Below are 21,599 nucleotides of genomic sequence, written 5' to 3'. Positions count from 1 at the left end.
AACGCTAACAGTATGAAGATCATTAAACACAAGTATTTGTTTGTTTTTTTATTCAATTTTAAAATTTGACAAAATTGATATCCAAGCAGAATGATTAAGTAAAAGTATTACATCTATGTATATATATCATTGCAAAAATCAAGGTCATCTTTGAATTGAATTTTCTTTATATATATTAAGTTCTTGCTAAAAAAAATCAGACTTAAGCAAAACTTTACTGAATTTGAACTTTTCGGATATGTCCCTGTTATACACATGGAAACTTTTTTCTCAAGCTTCTTATACTATGTACATGATATAGGGGTGTATACAATAAACAGTGAAAAACAGTACTCATAATTATGATTTTTTTTGTGCATAAATATGAACTTAATGGAAAGAACTGTGTAATACACTCTTTTGTTTTGATTTTTATTGTTTGCTTTGCATTTGCTTTGCATTTGCTTTGCATTTGGTCAAACTTATGGTAAAGTTGCATAACATAAAAAAGATCTGCTGTCATAGAACTGCATGACTAAACTAAAGGTCACACTATTTTCTTGAAGGGATTTTGTTATATATTAATATATTTTTTTATATTTTTACTTCACAGGCTTTTTTACTCTTCCTATTATCGATTTTCATCAATAAGACAAAAAAAAAATTACGACATTTTGCAATACCATAGTTTTATCATAAGTAGATATACATTCAACTTATTTGAAATATGACACAAAGTATCCTGAATTTGTTGTTTCATATCAGATGAACTTTTTTAAATCTTAATGGGGCACTAGCTACGAGATATATATAAAAAAAATTATATATTATTTTTTTTGCTCAATCACTAATGAAATACAATGGTGAAATAATAATTCGCTTTTAGCAGCAAGTATGATTTAGTTTTGTCAAAATAAGCTAAAATCATTGATAATGAATTATTCACTTGCAAGTGAATAATTCAACCTCATAGAATTTGTATTAATGTGAACTTCAATTTAACTCCTTAGCTTGAAATGGATAACACATGAATTGAATGTGTAAAATTATTTAAAGGAAAAGAATATCAACATTGAAAGTGAAACAAAGGTAAATCAATTGATTGACTGATTTGATCCACAGAAAATCATTCTTATACAGATAAAAACGATGATAAACATTAATGTTTCATCTATAATATAAAATTAAATAGACCTAGAATAATCCAAGAGCATGAATTTGCTTGATCTATTTATATCTATATTTATGTTTACATCGCTTATATGGTCATTGAAAGACTTTAGAGGTCAACTCAATAATTAATTAGATGGCGGTCTAGACTGCGAACACACGAAATGTAATTTTATACCGTGTCCTCTTAATAATTTTTTTTAGACTTTAAATAGGTTGGATAAATGTTAACATTATTCATTATTATAAATCAAATACTAGAAATTAAGTAAAGTCGGTGAACATGAATTTGACAGCTAGTGCCCCTTTAACATTTAACATTTTTTTTACAAGTTCTTTACACATATCTTCCTTCTTTTTCTTTTTTTCTCTGTCTTGTTTACATATGTTTTCAAGTTTTTTAATAGTACCAATATCAGTCAGTCTTACTGTACACTTCTTGGATTCTGCTGCATCTATTTTCTTATTTCCTGATCTTTTTCTGCCTACAAAACATCAACTTATTTTACTAACTAAAAAGACTATTATTATGCAAATACATTGCTTTTAAAACTAGAGGCTCTAAAGAGCCTGTGTCGCTCACCTTGGTCTATGTGAATATTAAACAAAATCTTACTTTGCTGAACATAACTGCTGTTTACAGTTTATAATAATATTCAAGATAATAACCAAAAACAGCAAAAATTCTTTATAATTACCAATTCAGGGGCAGCAACCCAACAACGGGTTGTCCGATTCATCTGAAAATTTCGGGGCAGATAGGTCTTGACCTGATCATCAATTTCACCCCCATGTCAGATTTGCTTTAAATGCTTTGGTTTTTGAGTTATAAGCCAAAAAATGCATTTTACCCCTATGTTCTATTTTTAACCATGGCGGTCATCTTGGTTGGTTGACAGGGACACTGGACACAATTCTTAAACTAGATACCCTAATAATGATTTTGGCAATGTTTGGTTAAATTTGGCTAAGCAGTTTCAGAGGAGAAGATTTTTTAACCAACTATTATTTTATACTAAATGATTTCTCACCTATTTCTGATTTTTTATCTTTTGTCGATGAATGATTAATAAGTCCTGTAATTGCATCTGAAATGAAAATCAGGATTTAAAAAAAAAATTCATTCTAACCTTCCCTGAAATATTTGTATGGAATTAAAACAATTAAAACTATTTTAAATTTGCATTATGAAGATGAAACTTCTTTTCACAAACTGTTATCATCCTTTTCCAAATCTGAATAAAATTCTTTTATCAGTCAAATCTTCAAAAGTATACAAGTTGCAATTCAGAATGTAAATAAGATTTAAAAGACAAACTGTGAAAAAAACAATCTTTGGACTGATATAAAGTTGTAAAAACTTTAGATTATTTACCCTTTTTAGTATTTTTACCAATCCTTTCATATTCTCCAGTAGTTTCACGGATCCTTTCTAAATTTTGGCAAACATCTATTGGATTATTTAAATCTGGAAAATTAAACAGTTGAGTAAAAATGTAAATGAAAAAGGAGAAAAAACAAGCTTATTCCACCAGGGATGATTCTAGGTGTTTTCAAATTGGTCCCTAAAACATCAAATTGGGATTTTTTTAGAATAAAATCTAAGACGAAATAACATTGATTTCCTGTAAAAACGTAAAATGTATATCATTAAGTTTAACCTTTACACTGATGTTCATGTAAGTTGTAACATTTTGAATAATTCTGGATGGGCTGTGTAACGAAGTAAGTTCTTTGGGAATTGTCAGGTGGCCAATGTCATACAAAACCAAATTAAAATATAAATTTAATTAACAAACAAAATAAAGTAAATTCAACAAAAAATGTAATATGAAATGAGAACACAAATGTAACTAAATAAACACACACGGAACAAAACAAAATGTCATGAAATAAACATAAATCAAACAAATTTCGGCCTGCACACTTTCCGCACACTGCCCGGATACGTTCCTCGTTGTACGTACTGTAGATGTAAATGATGAACTGGGTTGTTCCCCTTTAAATTTCTCTTTATAATTAAACGGACGAATTAACTAATTTTCACATATATTTGGTTGCTTCTAAATTGATTGAAGAGAACACTAAATTTGTATGAATAAATATAATGCTGAATAACAAACTATAACTGCTTTAAACTGCATAAATACTGCACGGACTTCTCGATTTCTCAACTAAAAATGTATATAATTTTACGGACTTTTTGCTCCAAATAAATAGAAACGGACTATAAATTTATCACCGCCTCCATGCGTTGTAACTCCAACCAATATATCACCGAGTTGTTACCATTTTTAACCCCGACACCATTAATTCATCGACACCATTATCTCCGACCAGTCGACAATTAGCAACGTGCCAACGCACACTAAAACCGGGCCTAAAAACCCCTGCAAAATAATAATTGAACCCAAAAATTACTTACGTTATCTATAAATATGAATAATATGGCAATTATCCGTACATTTGGACCGCGAGCAAGAAATATCATCTCGACAGCAAATTGACCTCAATGTACCATAAAATATAAGTAAAATAACTTACCTGAGTGTTGTTTCAATTAGCCTTTGGACATCCATGTCCTGTCCTGACAATTATAATGTCCAAATTGCTATCTAAACCACAAACCCAACTGCACAAACGTGTGCTACTCTCAATGATCATGTGCCGACTGATTTGAGACTCACCTGTTAAATTTCAATAGGTGCGTAATCACGTGATAAACAAGGTCTGCTTGACTAGATTACCGGTGTTAGTGAAAATAAGAGATAACATAAAATATAGTCCTAGGTGTAAAATAAATCATATAAATAATTAACTGAAGTTTGTTACAAACGTCCCTTTCCAGGAGACTAAAGAACATTTAGTCCGACCAGAAACAACAAACTTCAAAATCTAATCTGAAATTAAGCTATATCAGTAAAAAAAAAACAAATATGTACACATCAAACATAAAAAATTCAGTCCTGTAACACTAAAATAAAACCAAAATTAACACAATAACGCTGTAATAACGTCACACTCAGGGGTTATCTAAATATCGCCACATCTAGACAAAACATCTGCAACAATGTTTGTCTTGCCTGCAATGTAAAAAACTGTATAATTAAATTCCTGAAGTATCAAACTCCAACGGAGTAACCGTTGGTTACTGGTTTTCATCCTCTGTAACCACTGTAAAGGAGCATGATCAGTATTAATAGCAAACTCTTTACCCTCTAGATAGTTTCTCAAAGTTTTAACCGCCCACACTATGGCAAAGCACTCCTTTTCTACCACTGCGTAGTTGCATTCCGCTCCAGAGAGTTTCTTGCTGATAAACATAATTGGACGCCTTCCGTCATCAAATTCTTGCTCTAGTATAGCACCTAGACCCTTACCGGACGCATCAGTCTGCAAAATAAACTTTTTAGAAAAATCTGGACTCCGTAATACAGAGTCACTACAAATACATTCTTTAAGCTTGTCAAAAGATTTTTGTGTTGTGTCTGACCATTCAACTTTATTTGGTTCGTTTTTCTTTGTAAGGTCAGTCAAAGGTACGGATGTGTCGGAGAACTGTGGTATAAACTTCCTGTAGAAACCTATCAGACCGAGAAATGATCTCACCTGTTTCTTCGTGACAGGCACTGGAAATTCATGTAAAGCAGATACCTTGTCCTGAACAGGCTTAATCTTGCCACCGCCGGCAATATGTCCTAAAAACTCAAGCTCATCGTAGCCAAATAAACACTTACTCGGTTTTGCAACGAGGTTTGCCTGTCTCAGTGAATCGAATACTGCCCTTAAATGCTCAATATGGTACTCCCATGTATCGCTAAATATACCAATATCATCAATGAACGAGTCAGCAAATTCCTCGTATCCTGCCAGAACTTTATCCATCATACGAACAAAAGTAGCACCTGAGTTCATCATACCAAATGGAGTAACAGTAAACTGATAATGTCCGAACGGCGTTATAAATGCGCTCTTCTGTCGGCTATCTTTATCAAGTGGTACCTGCCAATAGCCCTTAGTTAAATCAAGTTTACTGATATATCGTGCTCTGCTGACTTTATTCAGTACCTCATCCATGCGTGGCATAAAAATCGGGTCAAAGATAGTCTGTTTGTTCAAGGAACGATAATCGGCACAAAATCTAAGTGTATTGTCTTTTTTCTTGATCAGTACTATCGGAGCTGCATACGGACTGTCAGACGGCTCAACTATACCTGCAGCTAACATATTGTCAATCTCTTCTCTGACCTTATCTCTAAGTGCGTATGGTAGTGGGTACGGACGTTGGTAAATCGGTTCATCTGTTTTTGTAACTACTCTATGTTCTATAATATTTGTTACCTTAGGTACGTCACTAAAGATGTCTTCATATTCTGATAGTAATTCTTTAAGCTGCTGTTTTTCGACAGTTGTCAATTCTGGTGAGATCGTAACGTCATCTACATTTTCTTTGCTTTTCAACACTGGAGTTATATCTGTAGTCATCTCACTATCATCTGTGCCTTCATCTGTGTTAAGACCTGAAATTACATTTAAGCACGCAGCAATATCTGTTGTGACATTATTATCAAGATCATTATCTACCCGCTCATGCCATAACTTCAACATATTTACATGAAATACTTTGTCTTTTCCTCTAACCTTGACCTTATAGTCAACAGGACTAACTTTATCAGTCACTATAAATGGTCCTTTCCAACTCGCTAACAGCTTTGATGTATGTGTAGGCAATAATATAAGCACCTTTTGACCAACTTCAATCTTTCTGTCTCTAGCTTTTCTATCATAATAAAACTTCTGTCTTTGTTTCGCTTTTGTTTCATTTTCAATGGCGTACTCAGCCATTGTTCTCAACTTTTCTCTAGTGTCTAATAAATAACTCAACACAGAGTTTTGACATGTACTAGGCTCTTCCCACTCTTCTTTAAGTACTGCTAGAGGTCCTCTAATGTGCCTGCCATATAACAATTCAAACGGTGAGAAACCAGTACTCTCATTTGGTACCTCCCGATATGCAAATAATAAGTAGGGGATATATGCATCCCATGTTTTTGGTGTCTGTCGTGCATATGCCTTCAACATTTTCTTCAGTACACCGTTAAACTTTTCACAGAGTCCATTACACATAGCATGATAAGGACTAGTGCGTAACTTACTTATCTTTAATAGTCTACATACCTCAACCATCAGCTCTGACATAAAGTTACTGCCTTGGTCTGTCAACAGCTCCCTGGGTATGCCAACTCTAGAAAATAAACTTATAAGAGCATTAGCGACTGTAGAAGCTTCTTGGTCTTTCAAAAGGAATTGCTTCTGGATATTTAGTGGAATAATCGACGCAAACAAGTACATAACGGTTTTTGTCATTAGTCATAGGCAAAGGGCCAACAAAATCAATAGCAATGCGCTGAAATGGCTCATCCATAGGTGGTATGCTAATCAATGGAGCACGTGGTACTCTACCCTTCGATGTACCTATCTGACAATCTGGACAAGACCTACAGTATTCGGCAATATCATTAAATATACCTGGCCAGAAAAAGTGCTGCATGATTCTGTCTCTTGTTTTCTTATTCCCAAGGTGACCTGCCAACGGAATATCATGTCCCAACGAAAGAACTGTTCCTCTCAACTTGCTTGGTAATACAATTTGCTGAATAACTTCACCACTTGGCTTAGTATACACTCTATATAGTAAATCTGAATTATATATAAAATAAGATGCTGGGTTATCATGCACATCACTTACATAAGATTTTACCTTATCCAAAGTCTCATCTGTCTTCTGTTTCTCAATCAACTGCTTCCTATCACAAATCTTAAAATCATGGCATACGTCTGAAAAATCTATAGAATGAGATATAGGTATATCGCTACTACGCTGAACATTCGTCTGATCAATCATAATATCTGCTTCATCCTGCTTCTTCTTTCGAGATCGAGTCTCAACTGCATGACATGGGACTGAGTCACCTGAAACAAAAATATCTTCTCCACTAGTCACTGATAAACCATCGACACTATGTGGTACTGATGTGTTCACATAGTTTCCAACAATCAGATCTGCAAACGGTGTATCTAAGATCAATGCAATAATATCACCTGAAATATAAGGAGTAGAAATATTAATACATACTTCTGGACACTGCTTCACTGAACCATCTGCTAAACATATGTCTCTAGTCTGACCTGTAAGACAATCTGGGTTAGTAAACCTACTATGAACAAATTTTATCACTATCGATCTTACCTTCTACTATATCAAGTCCATGTACCTGTACCTTGTCGCCATTACATGAAACACCAGGCAACTTACCAGTCACACCACTAATATAATCATCTACTCTATACTCCTGTCTACTCTGTATGCACAAACCAAACTTACCTGGCTTAAAATTATCCTCCTTTGACCGGTTCGTCCTTGTAGGACAGTGCGTAGCTATATGACCAATGTTCTTACAAATAAAACAAGTCCTAGTGTCAGGTTGTCTTCCTTTTGATTGGTTATATCTACCTTGTTGTTTAGATTGGTCGGTGTCAATTCTCCCAACTGATTTAGAACTTACCTGTTCATCTTTATGTGCTTGCTGAAAAGCCTCAGCTTTGTCTACCAACTCATCAATTGTTTTCTGTTTCTGTTCCTTGATCCAAAGTTTGAGCTCTTTATTACAACTTACCATTAACTGTTCTCTAGTAACTAAATCAACAAATCTATCAAAATCAGTGCCTATCAACTCACGCTCCAACCAATGTCTAAGAAAACCTACTAGTCTGACTGAAAATTCCTTAAATGACTCATCCGAAGACTGGCGTTCACTTCTGAACTTCTCCCTGTATGCCTCGGCAGTAAGCTCGTATCTATATAAAATAGCAGATTTAATTTTATCATAATTTTTACTGTCCTCTTCAGACAATCTAGAAAATGCCTCTAAAGCTTTCCCACAAAGTAAAGGGACTAATCTAAGGGCCCACTCAGACTTGGGTATTTTATGCAAAACCACCAATTTCTCAAAGGACCTTAAAAATACATCTGGGTCTTCACCTTCCTTAAATTTAGGAAGTTTCGACTTCAAACTTGAATGTGTCTGTGGTGGTGCAACACCTTGAGCCATTTCTTTCTCTCTAAGCTCTAACTCTTTTAAACGTACCTCTTTTTCCATCTCTATCTTTCTCATCTCTCTCTCTTCCATCCTAGCTTCTCTCTCAGTAGACTGCATGTTTTTCAACATTTCTAAACATGTCTCCAAAGTTTCACCCTTCTCTAACATCTCCGGAACCCAAGCGGGTAATACACTTCCTGCCATACTGTACAATACAAATAATAATAAAATGATAATGTAAACAAATAATAAAACATAAAAGTTCAAACAAAATATATAACAGAAAAAAAATCCCTGTTGTCTATCTGACAATATTTTCTAATATAACAATTGGCACAGTGACAATCCCACCGCTGCCACCATTGTAACGAAGTAAGTTCTTTGGGAATTGTCAGGTGGCCAATGTCATACAAAACCAAATTAAAATATAAATTTAATTAACAAACAAAATAAAGTAAATTCAACAAAAAATGTAATATGAAATGAGAACACAAATGTAACTAAATAAACACACACGGAACAAAACAAAATGTCATGAAATAAACATAAATCAAACAAATTTCGGCCTGCACACTTTCCGCACACTGCCCGGATACGTTCCTCGTTGTACGTACTGTAGATGTAAATGATGAACTGGGTTGTTCCCCTTTAAATTTCTCTTTATAATTAAACGGACGAATTAACTAATTTTCACATATATTTGGTTGCTTCTAAATTGATTGAAGAGAACACTAAATTTGTATGAATAAATATAATGCTGAATAACAAACTATAACTGCTTTAAACTGCATAAATACTGCACGGACTTCTCGATTTCTCAACTAAAAATGTATATAATTTTACGGACTTTTTGCTCCAAATAAATAGAAACGGACTATAAATTTATCACCGCCTCCATGCGTTGTAACTCCAACCAATATATCACCGAGTTGTTACCATTTTTAACCCCGACACCATTAATTCATCGACACCATTATCTCCGACCAGTCGACAATTAGCAACGTGCCAACGCACACTAAAACCGGGCCTAAAAACCCCTGCAAAATAATAATTGAACCCAAAAATTACTTACGTTATCTATAAATATGAATAATATGGCAATTATCCGTACATTTGGACCGCGAGCAAGAAATATCATCTCGACAGCAAATTGACCTCAATGTACCATAAAATATAAGTAAAATAACTTACCTGAGTGTTGTTTCAATTAGCCTTTGGACATCCATGACAACTGAAGTTTGTTACAGGCTACTGTAATTACATGAATATTTTTGAACATGAGGCACTTGTCTATCATCTTAGCTGTAGTTACCTAGGCCTATTCCAAAAGCATTTCAGCTAACATAAATAAACCACTGAAAAAAATCATTCATCGGGTATTTTTTCAACAGCAGGTCATCTTTATAAATTTACCTTAATTCAAATGGAATAAATTATATGTTTATAGAACACAACCTTCAATGCCATGACAGGCAGAAATTGGTTTAATATAAAATAACATATTAAGGTGTATGCAGTAATATAAAAACAAGAAACTGGAAAACAATAACAAAATGTGACACATTTCTATTATTCAGATAATGAGTATTCTAATGCAATTTGGATGTAACAATTTTTTTTTCATTGGCTAAAATTTGCTGTCAAATCCACAGTTGGTCAGGCTTAACTAAGGAGGGACCCCCCCTCCCCCCCCCCCCCCATTTTGAATTGATTGAATCAACAAATGTTCGATTACTACTATATAATTGAAAATAGAACAACACCTACAAAAAACTGTACCTTGAATTTGGCGTTTTAATGTAATTTTATCGTAATTTGAAGCGTACGGGTAAGGTAATAACCTCCAGTTTGTAAGTTTTCATTTGTATGACGTCACGTTTAGCCATGACATTTTTGTGCCAAAATAATTCATTAAATTTCGCGTTTTTTTGTTTCTAATTGTCAAGTTTAGTCGTTTTTTAAAGTTTTATCGTACTTTTTCTTTTTGTAATGCATTAGAATCGGAATAACAGTACTGTACTTGAACAGTTGTCACTGTCAATTTTAATTTGATGGTTGCAAATCACTGTTTTACTGTCTCTGATACTGTCTACTGTGTAACAATTGACGGTGGCAACTCTTCAACTACAGTACTGTTATTTCTAATGTAACAGAAAGTAAAAAAAAAAATTGTTTTCTCTCATAAAAGTTGTACCTTTGTTTCCTGAATGATGTATTATGAATGATATAGTGTTGTGCATCATAGATGGAATGTCAGAACTGACAGATAGATTGAAAATGTCTTTATATGTCAAGCTGAGATCATCTCTCACTTCCTCAGATATGCCTCTAGTGTTGTCAACATAATGGTTAAACAGGATCTCCAACTTTTGGCAATGATTTAAATGGCTTATAATTCTGCAGATACTCTATAATTTCAGCTTTCATTTCTTTTGCTTTTATAACTAAAAAGGTGGGCATTCCTCAGGAAATATTTTTCATTTACTTCAATTAAAATAAATAAAAAAAAGTATATAGGAACATGTAAGCTGTATTACTGTGAATTCATTTATTTTCGTGGGTACCAGTTTTCGTGGATTGTGGAAAAATTGTGTTTTTTTTGTATATTTCATTTCATGGTTTTTATTATGTGTTGAAACAAGCCTAGAGAAATTCGTGATTCACCTACACCCACGTTATCCACAAAAATTGGTATCCCACGAAAATCAATAAATCCACAGAATCTTAAAATATAAGCAAATAAATTGTTCCTCCTATTTTTATTGCATACAGTTTAATATCTCATTTCAATTTCACTCATTTGACTCATGTGTAGATCTTACTTTGCTGAACATTTTTTGCTGTAACATTTTATCTCTATATATCTCCAAAAAAAAATTGAAGATAATAACCAAAAACAATAAAATTCCCTAAAAAATAACTATTTCGGAACAGTAACCCGACAATGGGTTGTTGGATATGTTTGAAAGTTACAATGCATATAGATCTTAACCTGATAATGACTTATTTTTATACCTAACTTCGCTGAATTTATTTACTTTAACTTCTCTCTATCTATAATAGAATTAACGATACAATGAAATAACCAACAAATCAACCATTTCGGGACGGTAACCAAACATGGGTTGTCCAATTGCACTGTTCATCTTATGGCAGATAGATCTTGTTCTATTACTTACATAAACCTCCATTATTTTTGCTATAACTGCTTTAGTGAGATATAAGCCCAAAACTGCATTTATCCTTTATATAAATAAGAAGACGTTGTATGAGTGCCAATGAGACAAATCTCCATCCAATTCACAATGAATTCAAATTTAACAATTGTAGGTCAAAGTAATGCCTTCTTCACAGAGCCTTGGCTCACATCCAACAGCAAGCTATAAAGAGTCCCAAAATGACCAGTGTTACACAATTCAAACAGGAAACAAAGGGTCTTATCTATTCACAAAACGAGAAACAATAAACATATATGAAACACACCAACAAACGACTTCCACTAAACAAAAGCCTCCTGACTAAGGACAGGTGCATATAATAAATGCAACAGGTGTGAATGTTTTAACAGACGCCAACCTTTACCCTAACCTCATTTACAATAGTATAACTTTACAACATGAAAAGACGCACTAAAAAATTTAATTGAAAATGGCATAATTCTATTAAAAAGACACCAATTTCACAAAAAACACTAAACTATGTTCTTTTTCTTAGCAACAGCACCAAGATTTGTTGATGAATCAAATCATCAATTAAAATTTATAAACTATATACCCTAAGGAACATTCACTTTAAGTCTTTTTGAAGTATTTGACACATTAATTTCAGAACGGAAGATTCTGGAAATAATTCATAAGGATTATAGCAAGTGATGGCATAAGCTCAAATGACTATCTGGATCAAAAACTAAATTTCAGGATTTTGAATGGTTAAAGTAATGGTATTAACTTTCATTGTCCCCTATGTTAGCTTCCTCTTTTTAATGGTAATAGGTATATAACATATTTATATTATCACTCACCTTTTATTGCTTTTAATGGAGAACTATCTTCACTTGTAAGGGATTTCCTAGCTTTTAATGGAGAACTATCTTCACTTGTAAGGGATTTCCTAGCTTTTAATGGAGAACTATCTTCACTTGTAAGGGATTTCCTAGCTTTTAATGGAAAACTATATCTTCATTTGTAAAGGATTTCCTAGCTTTTAATGAAGAATTGTCCACACTTCTTTTTCCTATAAAGAAATTAATTGTAAAGTGTTAGAAGTGAGTGTTACGAAGAAACTTGTGTATTCTTTTTTAAGTCAGCTTACTACACAGTTATGTCTAGAACAGAAAAAATATATCAACATACAAAATATAGAAAATACCTACCATTTCTTGCTTTAAATGGAGAACTGTCTTTGCTATTTAAGGATTTCCTAGCTTTTAATGGAGATCTGTCATCACTATCAAAGGACTTCTTATCTCTACTACTTACAATTATGTCATAGTTTATTGTTATACCTTGGTTGTATCAATAAGTGTGTATGCATAAACTGTTTCTTAAATTACTTAAAATGTTAATATTTATATGTTGTATCATATAAGAACAATGAAAATAGGCCTATTGTGTTTTATTTTTGTACTATCAATTCCAAGTTTACTTTCCACGGCAGTCACTGTGACTCAGAGTGAGAGAAAGTATATTCCACTTCGTATCTTATCACCTATTTTCCTACGTTAGTTCTAGGAGGAACCCCATTCCTAACTCTTCAAATAATTAATTTTCTTTGAGTCAGTGATCATGACTCCTTTCCGTACAAATTTATCGGTTCAAATTGCGATCGTTTTAAATAAAATACAACATTTATTGACAGAACGAGCTAATACTGGACATGTCGTTTGACTCAACATTTAAGGAAGTGAGACAACTCGAAACGATAATATGGTAGACTCCATTTCGCCTGAAGGGGTGTTCTATGATGATGACTACATTCATTTTTTTTAAATGATGCATATGATTTACAGATATGCAACAACAATAACCCTCAATAGCAGACCCCTTACAGAAAAATAAGGCTTCTTGCAAATATTTGCGGCAATGTTGCTGCAAATAGTTGCGGCAATATTGCTGCAAATATTCATTTTTCGTATGCAAATTAGTTTTCTTGCAAACAGTTGCTGCAACATTGCCGCAACAAATTGCGGCAATATTGCTGCAAATGTTTGCGGGAAAATCAGTAGCTGTGATTGTTGCAGCAATATTGCGGCAAGTTCATTAGCTGCAATGTTGCAGCAATATTGCAGGAAAATTAATTTCTTGCAATATTGCGGCAACATTGCAGCAAATCTTTCAACAATTCAGGTGTAAAATTTGGCATTAAAAACTAAACATTTAATAATTTATGATTTAATAATAAAAAAAAATGTGTCTGTCCTCTATAGGTGGAAAATGGTCTCTGTCCTCTATAGGTTGTCGTGTTACATCTGTGTAGCTTTCAGTTCTGTTTCTCTGTAAGTCTCACTGTCCTTAAAGTTGAATTTTCTGATTTCAAAAATACTGCAAAATAAAAGTTGAAGAATTTTAATTGGTAGACATAAAAAAAATAACTAAAATTATAAAGATACACAGATATAAGTTACTACTATATGGTTTAATTTTGGATGTAACATGTCTTCTGATTGGCTGACGTTATTTTGTTATCAGCCCATATACATAATTTAGTCTTGTGACCGTGACATCATCAACGTTTTTTCATAGCTTTTTACGGTTTAAAATGGAATTTAGTATTAAATGATAAGAAATGACTGCAATATTTTTTTCTGTCTATTCAAAATAACATAACAAATTTGGTGCTCACTGTTAAATGACTTGCTATGAATGAATTTGTTTCACTTAAAGAGTCAATGTCTAAAAGTGATTAAGTCCTTCTAGAAATTGCATATAACTATAGAATACATTTAACATCATGCCAGTACTAGGTTGTTATTGTTTTTTTTTGAATATTTGTTTTTCATTGAACTATAACATAATTGGTCTTGTCTATTCTTTAAAATGTTAATTTTTGTGATAAGTTGTGTATATATGAAAGCTATACATTGTTGCCATTTGTTGACAAACCTCTTATTGGCACAGTTAAATCACAGATCTCTAATTTAATACCAAACTGCTTTTATTAGAAGATTTCTTGTTTCAATATAAGTAATGTTATTTCTAAAACATACAGTAATTAAAAGATTTAAAAAAATATCTACTGTCTTACACAATTTTGATAATATTCATGTGCATAAATCTATTGTCTAATACTTTTGCCAACTCTATTAAATTAAGAAGACTCTTTATTTATCACTATTTGAACTGTGAAAGAGCATGCACTTATTCAAAATGGTGGACATTCAACTCCATTTTACTTACCAAAAGATGTTGTCCAAATTGTGTGTAAACACCAATCTTCCTGAATCCAAGAGTCATGTCAACTGAAGGCTATCATCTGCATTACCCAGTGTCAATAGAATCAATTGGATCTTTTGGATCTAACATGTCTAAATCCATTGTAAAATTCATATTACTTTGTTCCTGATAGAAGACATCTTTGTTTGTTGTATGCATGTTCATGTCCAGTTCAAATTTTGAATATATGTTGATCAAGGTTGCTTATGGTATTGTTTCAATGTGATCCCTTTGAAATTTGCCCATAATTATAAATATCCATTGCCTAAATCTTGAATATTTGTTATTTATTATAATAAATAAATAATTATAAATACATTTTGTTTTATCTTTGGTGTTATAAGTTATAATGGAAATATATACAAACAAGAAATGCTCTGCCCTTAATTTGGCCTCAAACTCTGTGTACATTAATTTATGGTACTTTCTGTCTTTACCACTCCACAGATAAAGAAAACCAGATGTGCATGGCACATTACATTTCTATCACCAGCTCATATTACTAATTGAGATGAGAAAGATAATTTGTGTATAAATAATTTTAAAATAATGATACTAGAAATTAAACTGCAGGTGAGGCTAAATTCATTTGATGGAAAATATTAGAATTAAAAATATTGTTTATAGAAAAATGTCACAAAAAAGTGACAAAAAGGCATAATAATACATATAGAACAAAAAGTATTTTGACTCAATTATTTAGATTAAATTTGTTGAAATGAATACCAAAGTATTCTTTCCTTACAAAATATCTAAAATTGTGATAAACGTGCAGTTTAGGAATTCTTTATAAGCATTAATTGTTATTTGAAGATTATTTCAAATAAATTATTCAAATATCCAGATTTATCTGAGTAAAATAAAGTATGACCATAACAAATTTAGATAATTTGAAGTAATTCCACAACCGAATGTTCAAAGAAATCATACGTTGTGTATTATTTGAACCTTAAATCTTTAAAAATGTAATATTTTAAAATGCTTCAAATATTGGTGCATTACTACATGTCTGACATTATTAAAGAAACTTTTCTTGCAAAGTTGTTGCAAATAGTCATTCCTTAAATAATAAAAGAAAAGGTTCCTGCAACTTTCTGGCAAACAAATTCTTTCTTGCAACATTGCAGCAAACTTGCTGCAATTTTCTTGCAAACAAATTTTGTTGCAGTTACATTGCGGGAATATTGCAGGTAGCTGCAACAACCTGCAACTTTCTTGCAAACACTTCTTGCAAACAAATTTGTTTGCCGCAATATTGCCGCTATATTGTTGCAATATTGCAGCAAACTTTTCATTTCTGTAAGGGACATTCATAGAAAAGATCCCATGAGATATAAATTAATTGAGTGGGAAATCCAGAGCTAAAACCCCTTGAAGTCAAGAAATCTATACGCATGCGCATAATTACCAAAACAAACCTTTGAGCAAGATCGTATATTAAATGTTGACTAAACGACCTAGATGGTTCTCTATTTCTTTATGGAATTACAATGATCTTAAATATCAGTTTCATAACAATAACATATAAGAAAAACTCCACTTCATTTCTTATATGACAAAGATAGATTTATCTGAATTCCGAGAACTATCGTATTTTATCAAAACTGGGATTCCCTCTGACGTGTTTCTAAATTTATAAAAACACTCAATATAAATACTGCTTAATTCTGATTTTCCGTGTTGTCCTCACTTGTAAAGGATTTCCTAGCTTTCCTACCTTTTAATGGAATACTGTCCTCACTTGTAAAGGATTTCTTAGCTTTCCTAGCTTTTAATGGAGAAAATTCCTCTCTTGTAAAGGAATATACACTTCTTTTTTCTAAAAAGTAATTAATTATAAGATGTTAGAAGTGACTTGTTAAGATGAAATGCTTCTGGCATGCAACATAATAAGCCTGATACATGTATAATTGAGTAGGAAATTTGTAGATGTGTACAACAACAGCAATAAGTATTTCTAAATACAAATATTTAAAAATACCTACCATGTCTTGCTTTAAATGGAGATCTGTCATCACTATCAAAGGATTTCTTATCTTTTTTACCTAAAATTTTGTCATAGAACTTTTTTTATAGCTTGGTTATCTATAAAAGAACTTAAGTTAAGTGAGCAGGATCACATACCCCACATCCCTATATTGTCACTAGGCAAACAAAATATAAATCTATGATTTTCATCCTTCCTCCCCCCCCCCTGACAAAGTGGTCCACCTTAACCGATATCCAGCACTTCATTGAAATTTATAGGAAATCCAACAAAAAATAAATGTGCTTTCTACATGCTCTAGGCATAAAGCAAAAATCTATGATCTTTATCCTCGTGAAAAAAGTCTCCCTCCTCTTATTTCTGTCAATAACAATCCCATCCAAGCTTTTTTGATACCGATGGACCAGTCAAAAATATTTTACCTTTCGTAACTTAAGTTGCATGGGGTATAAAAAATGTGTATAAATAAACTGCCTAAATTGTTAGTATTCTTTGTTATATCATATCTCCCCAGGTTGGCATAAACATGTTTCACAAATATTGAAACAAGATATCTACAGAAACAAGAGTCTCATTAAAGCCTGAAATTAATCACCTTTAATTTTTAGGGGCAGATTTTTTATAAATGATTATATATAATTCATGATGCCTTAAGTACAATTAAATACATTTAAAAAAATTATATTTCATTTTTCTGCCAAAAAGCTAAAAAAATAGATCAAAATCATCTTTTAAGAGAAAAAATGGAATAAGAGGTGAATTTTCAAATTTCAACTTACACAAATGAACAACCTATCTGGTTTTATACTAAATCAATACAAATATAAAAAGTAAATAATATACTATGCAGAGTTCACATCTTGCACTATCAATGTTACTGGAGCATATTGATAAATATGTAAGATGGTTCAGACTTATCTGTAGAACCCAAACTGTTGTATGTTCAAAGAAATACTTGTGCAGTAGAAAACAGTACTAATCAGAACATTATAAATTAAAATACTTACACAAGTCAAGAATTACTTACTTGATTTAATCTGGTCTGATGTCCTTTTTGAAAACTTTTTGAATATTCTTCCTACATTTTTTTTTAAAAAGTGCTTGAATACGCGTTATCCTTAAAACAATGGTGAAGTTATTACAAAGTCTTAACATAATGTCACAAAGTCTTCATAACTTCCTACATTTTAAAGATTTTGCTTATTGTTGAAGGCCAAACAGTAACCAATAGTAGTTTACATCTATGCAAATTGGTCTCTAGCTCATTGTTGTCTCCTTGACAATCTTTTACACATTTTATATTTTCATTAATTAACTTATTGGAAATAAAATCAATTTGCTCTTAGGTCCATGGCCAGTTAAACACGTTTCTACTATAAACCAGCAGAAACCAGTCAAAAGTCAACTTTATAATGATGTCAAACTTGAACTCGTAGAGAGCTTATTTAATACTTGTTCAATGTCGTAACTGGGTTTGGTACCAATGGCAATTATTCCACATATACGTACTTACGTTCAGATGTTTTTTTCAATATTCATTAATATGAAACTCACCTTCAACTGGACCTATTAAAGCTTTGCCTTTTCTTGTCTGGCATGGAGAAATCTTATCATAATACTTCGGAGTGTTACTAATATACATATCTAAAACATAAATTAGAGGCTCTAAATACCCTGTGTCGCTCACCTTAGTCTATGAAGGACACAGATGGATTCATGACAAACATGTGTTTGAAGATCTTACTTGACTGAACATTCTTGTTACTTACAATTGTTCTATCTATAATAAACTTGGCCCTTTAGATAGAAAGGAAAGTATTTTGTAAACCAATTTACCAAATTAATGAAAATTGTTAAAAATTTACTATAAAGGGCAATAACTCTTTCAGAGGTCATCTGACCATTTTGGTCATGTTGACTTATTTGTAGATCTTACTTTGCTGAACATTTATGCTGTTTACAATTTATCTCTATCTATAACAATATTCAAGATAATAACCAAAAAAGGAATTTTTTTCAAATTACCAATTGAGGGGGAGGCAACCCAACAATCATTTCTCCTAATCATCTGAAAATTTCAGGGAAAATAGATATTGACTAGATACCAATTCAATCCTTTGTCAGATTTGTTCTAAATGCTTTATTTTCAGAGTTATAATCTTCATTTTACCCCATATGTTCTATTTTTAGCCATGGCGGCCATCTTGATTGGTTGCCTGGGTCACTGCACACATTTTTTTTTTCAAAAAGATACCCCAATAATGATTGTGGCTAAGTTTGGTTAAATTTGACTCAGTAGTTTCAGAGGAGAAGATTTTTGTAAAAGTTAACAACAATGTCGACGGAGACGAACAAAGGACGAGGAACGCCAAGTGATGAGAAAAGCTCACTTGGCCTTGTGGGCCAGGTGAGCTACAAAGGCAATGAAAATTCTTTGATTGCAGCAGTTAAGTTAAAATTTAACCTTAAATAGTGACAAACGTTAATGACTGATGAATAAAACTGAAAGTGCAATGCAATGTGATATATGTGGAAATGCCAATGTAAAAAAAAACCTGCATGTTTAACCCAGCCACATTATCTATGCATGTGCCTATCCCAAGTCAGGAGCCTGTAATCAGTGATTTGTTTATGTGTTACATATTTGTTTTTTGTTCATTTTTATATTTAAATAAGGTCGTTAGTTTTCTATTTTTAATATTCAGACTGGTTACATTTGTGTACCTTCTAATACTTTGAGAGTATTTAAAACAAGCTGCCATGCATCTTTTCTAAAGTAGGTCTTCGCTGAAGTTTGTGTTTCGGGACATATTAAACAGAATATCTGTATGACTCAACAGATTTTCTGGCTTTGTTTCCACTTCTTCTTCAATCACAAACAGTACAGACTGTGCTCTTAAAACAGCATCTAGATCAGCCATATGATGTAAAAAGCCTGAAAAATTAAGAAATAACTATGTAGTTGAAACTTTTAATAAAATTTTGAAAAAGAGGCCATCAATAGGATGTGCTATTTCAAACAAACACTGAATTCAAAAGTCCTCCAGGGGCAGGTAGGAAAAAGTGGATATGACATTTGAAATCATGCAAATGGTTTAATCATTCAAAACAAATAAAACTTAACCTTAAATTGTGAAAAACGTTAATGACTGATGAATGAAACTGAAAGTGCAATGCAATGTGATATATGTGGAAATGCCAATGTAAAAAAAAATTTGCATGTTTAACCCAGCCACATTATCTATGCATGTGCCTATCCCAAGTCAGGAGCCTGTAATCAGCGGTTGCCGTTTCGTTTGTTTATGTGTTACATATTTGTTTTTTGTTCATTATTATATTTAAATAAGGTCATTAGTTTTCTTGTTTGAATTGTTTTACATTAATATTGTCATATCGGGGCCATTAATAGCTGACTATGCAGTATTGGCTTTGCTCATTGTTGAAGCCCATATTTTTGTCTCTTGTGGACAGTTGTCTGATTGGCAATCATACCACATCTTCTTTTTTTTTTATATATATAACAATATCATTAGTGGTTCCCCTTTAACAGCTTATATCTACAGTTTTCACATTTGAAATAAGTTTTTTTGAAGAATATTATACTTTTTCACATAAAAATAGACTGTCCATTTCAAACATACTTTTTAAGACAACTAATTTCTTTCAATGGCCACTTTTGTCCTAGCTTACAAAATTGGAATCAACCATATTTCCTATTTTCAATCATTTGGTTTGACCTTATGGTTGTACAGTCACAAACAAACTAAATTGGAAGAACAAGGATGTGTCCAAAGTACACGGATGCCCCACTCGCACTATAATTTTCCATGTTCAATGGACCATGAAATTGGGTAAAAAATCTAATGTGGCATAAAAATTAGGAATATCATACCATAGGAAACATGTGTACTAAGTTTCAAGTTGATTGGACTCACTGATTGGACTTCAACATCATCAAAAACTACCTTGACCGAAAAATTTAACCTGAAACTCACACTTTCATTTTCAATATCTCAACCATAACTCCTGAACTGTTTTCAGCTGGACCAAATCACTACTTTCTTGTAAAATTCTGGACCCAAATTTTTTACAGTGTAATTTCACCCCCTACTTACAATTTGAGGCATTAAACATGGAGAAATAAACTTGGAAGGGGTATAAAAATTATTGGCAAGTAACCCACTGTTAACACTAGGGACTATATTAATCAAGGGACGACAATTGTGGTCTCGGACCTACTTACCAAATCCCATTGACTTATCACAAGTAGTTGCCTTTAAACAAATCTAAACACAAACTAATACATGTAAACTAAGCAAAATTTCAAAGTCAATATTCTTCTGACAGAAATAAAAGAGAAGCAAAAACAGACAAACCTGAATCAAAGTTGGATGGTCTGTGTATCAAAGTGCATGTAATAGTGACATGAATTAGACTTGGTACATGTACATCTAGGTGTTGCAAGGTGATTGGATGAACATTGTCACATAAATATTTTAGGATTGATGATCTTTGCTCCTAAGTAAAATTCCTAGTTTTATCAGCATAGTCCTCACAACTATTCGCGGGGTCTCCTACTTTTGGCATTAATTTAATGTAGTTGAACAATTTTGAATATATTTCAAAATATCGAGATGCATATTGCTTCTATCCAGCATTAATTTTGAAAATTCACCTTTAGTAAATTTCGGTGCTTGATCTGACGTATTTTCGGGACAACATAAGAGGTTTTTGTGTTGTTTGTCCTTTGTTGATGAGTTTCATCAATCTTTTGTACATTAGTTGATTTTGTTTCAGAATTGTCTTTTCTTTTAGGAGGTTCCTCTTTACATAAATTTCTGATGATTTCCCCCTACAAATAAATTTAGATCTTTAGATACATTAAAATTGTAGAAAAAAATTTAGAAACGTTAAATGGAACAAACATTATAA

The 21,599-nt window shown here is 32.3% G+C and overlaps 1 protein-coding gene and 1 long non-coding RNA gene across 2 annotated transcripts; both read right to left on the bottom strand.

The window, feature by feature from the left end:
* Window positions 1-838: 838 nt before the first annotated feature.
* On the bottom strand, window positions 839-10,543 carry LOC134717498 (uncharacterized). The gene is made up of 4 exons (XM_063580004.1): window positions 10,444-10,543; window positions 2,525-2,617; window positions 2,181-2,237; window positions 839-1,634 (listed from the first exon to the last, which is right to left on the bottom strand). Exons 1-4 carry the CDS (start codon window positions 10,490-10,492, stop codon window positions 1,414-1,416), a joined length of 420 nt encoding a protein of 139 aa, XP_063436074.1. The 5' UTR covers window positions 10,493-10,543; the 3' UTR covers window positions 839-1,413.
* Window positions 10,544-10,562: 19 nt separating this feature from the next.
* On the bottom strand, window positions 10,563-21,319 carry LOC134717499 (uncharacterized). Its single transcript, XR_010107348.1, has 6 exons — window positions 21,044-21,319; window positions 19,392-19,602; window positions 18,222-18,311; window positions 17,695-17,745; window positions 12,271-12,482; window positions 10,563-10,711 (listed from the first exon to the last, which is right to left on the bottom strand). It is a non-coding gene; the product is annotated as an uncharacterized LOC134717499 (long non-coding RNA).
* Window positions 21,320-21,599: the final 280 nt, after the last annotated feature.

The sequence above is a fragment of the Mytilus trossulus genome, chromosome 5, assembly GCF_036588685.1.
Source record: "Mytilus trossulus isolate FHL-02 chromosome 5, PNRI_Mtr1.1.1.hap1, whole genome shotgun sequence".
Classification (NCBI taxonomy): Eukaryota; Metazoa; Mollusca; class Bivalvia; order Mytilida; family Mytilidae; genus Mytilus; species Mytilus trossulus.
The sequence above is the reverse complement of the archived record's forward strand: the minus strand, read 5'-3'. Positions and strand labels throughout refer to the sequence as shown.

Coding starts and splice junctions, on each gene's coding strand:
- LOC134717498 (XM_063580004.1), bottom strand. CDS start 10,492: ATGATGCACAACACTATATCATTCATAATACATCATTCAGGAAACAAA. Junction 2,618..10,443: donor ACATCATTCAGGAAACAAAG/GTACAACTTTTA, acceptor TTAATTTTCCAG/ATTTAAATAATCCAATAGAT. Junction 1,635..2,180: donor AGATAAAAAATCAGAAATAG/GTGAGAAATCAT, acceptor GATGTTTTGTAG/GCAGAAAAAGATCAGGAAAT.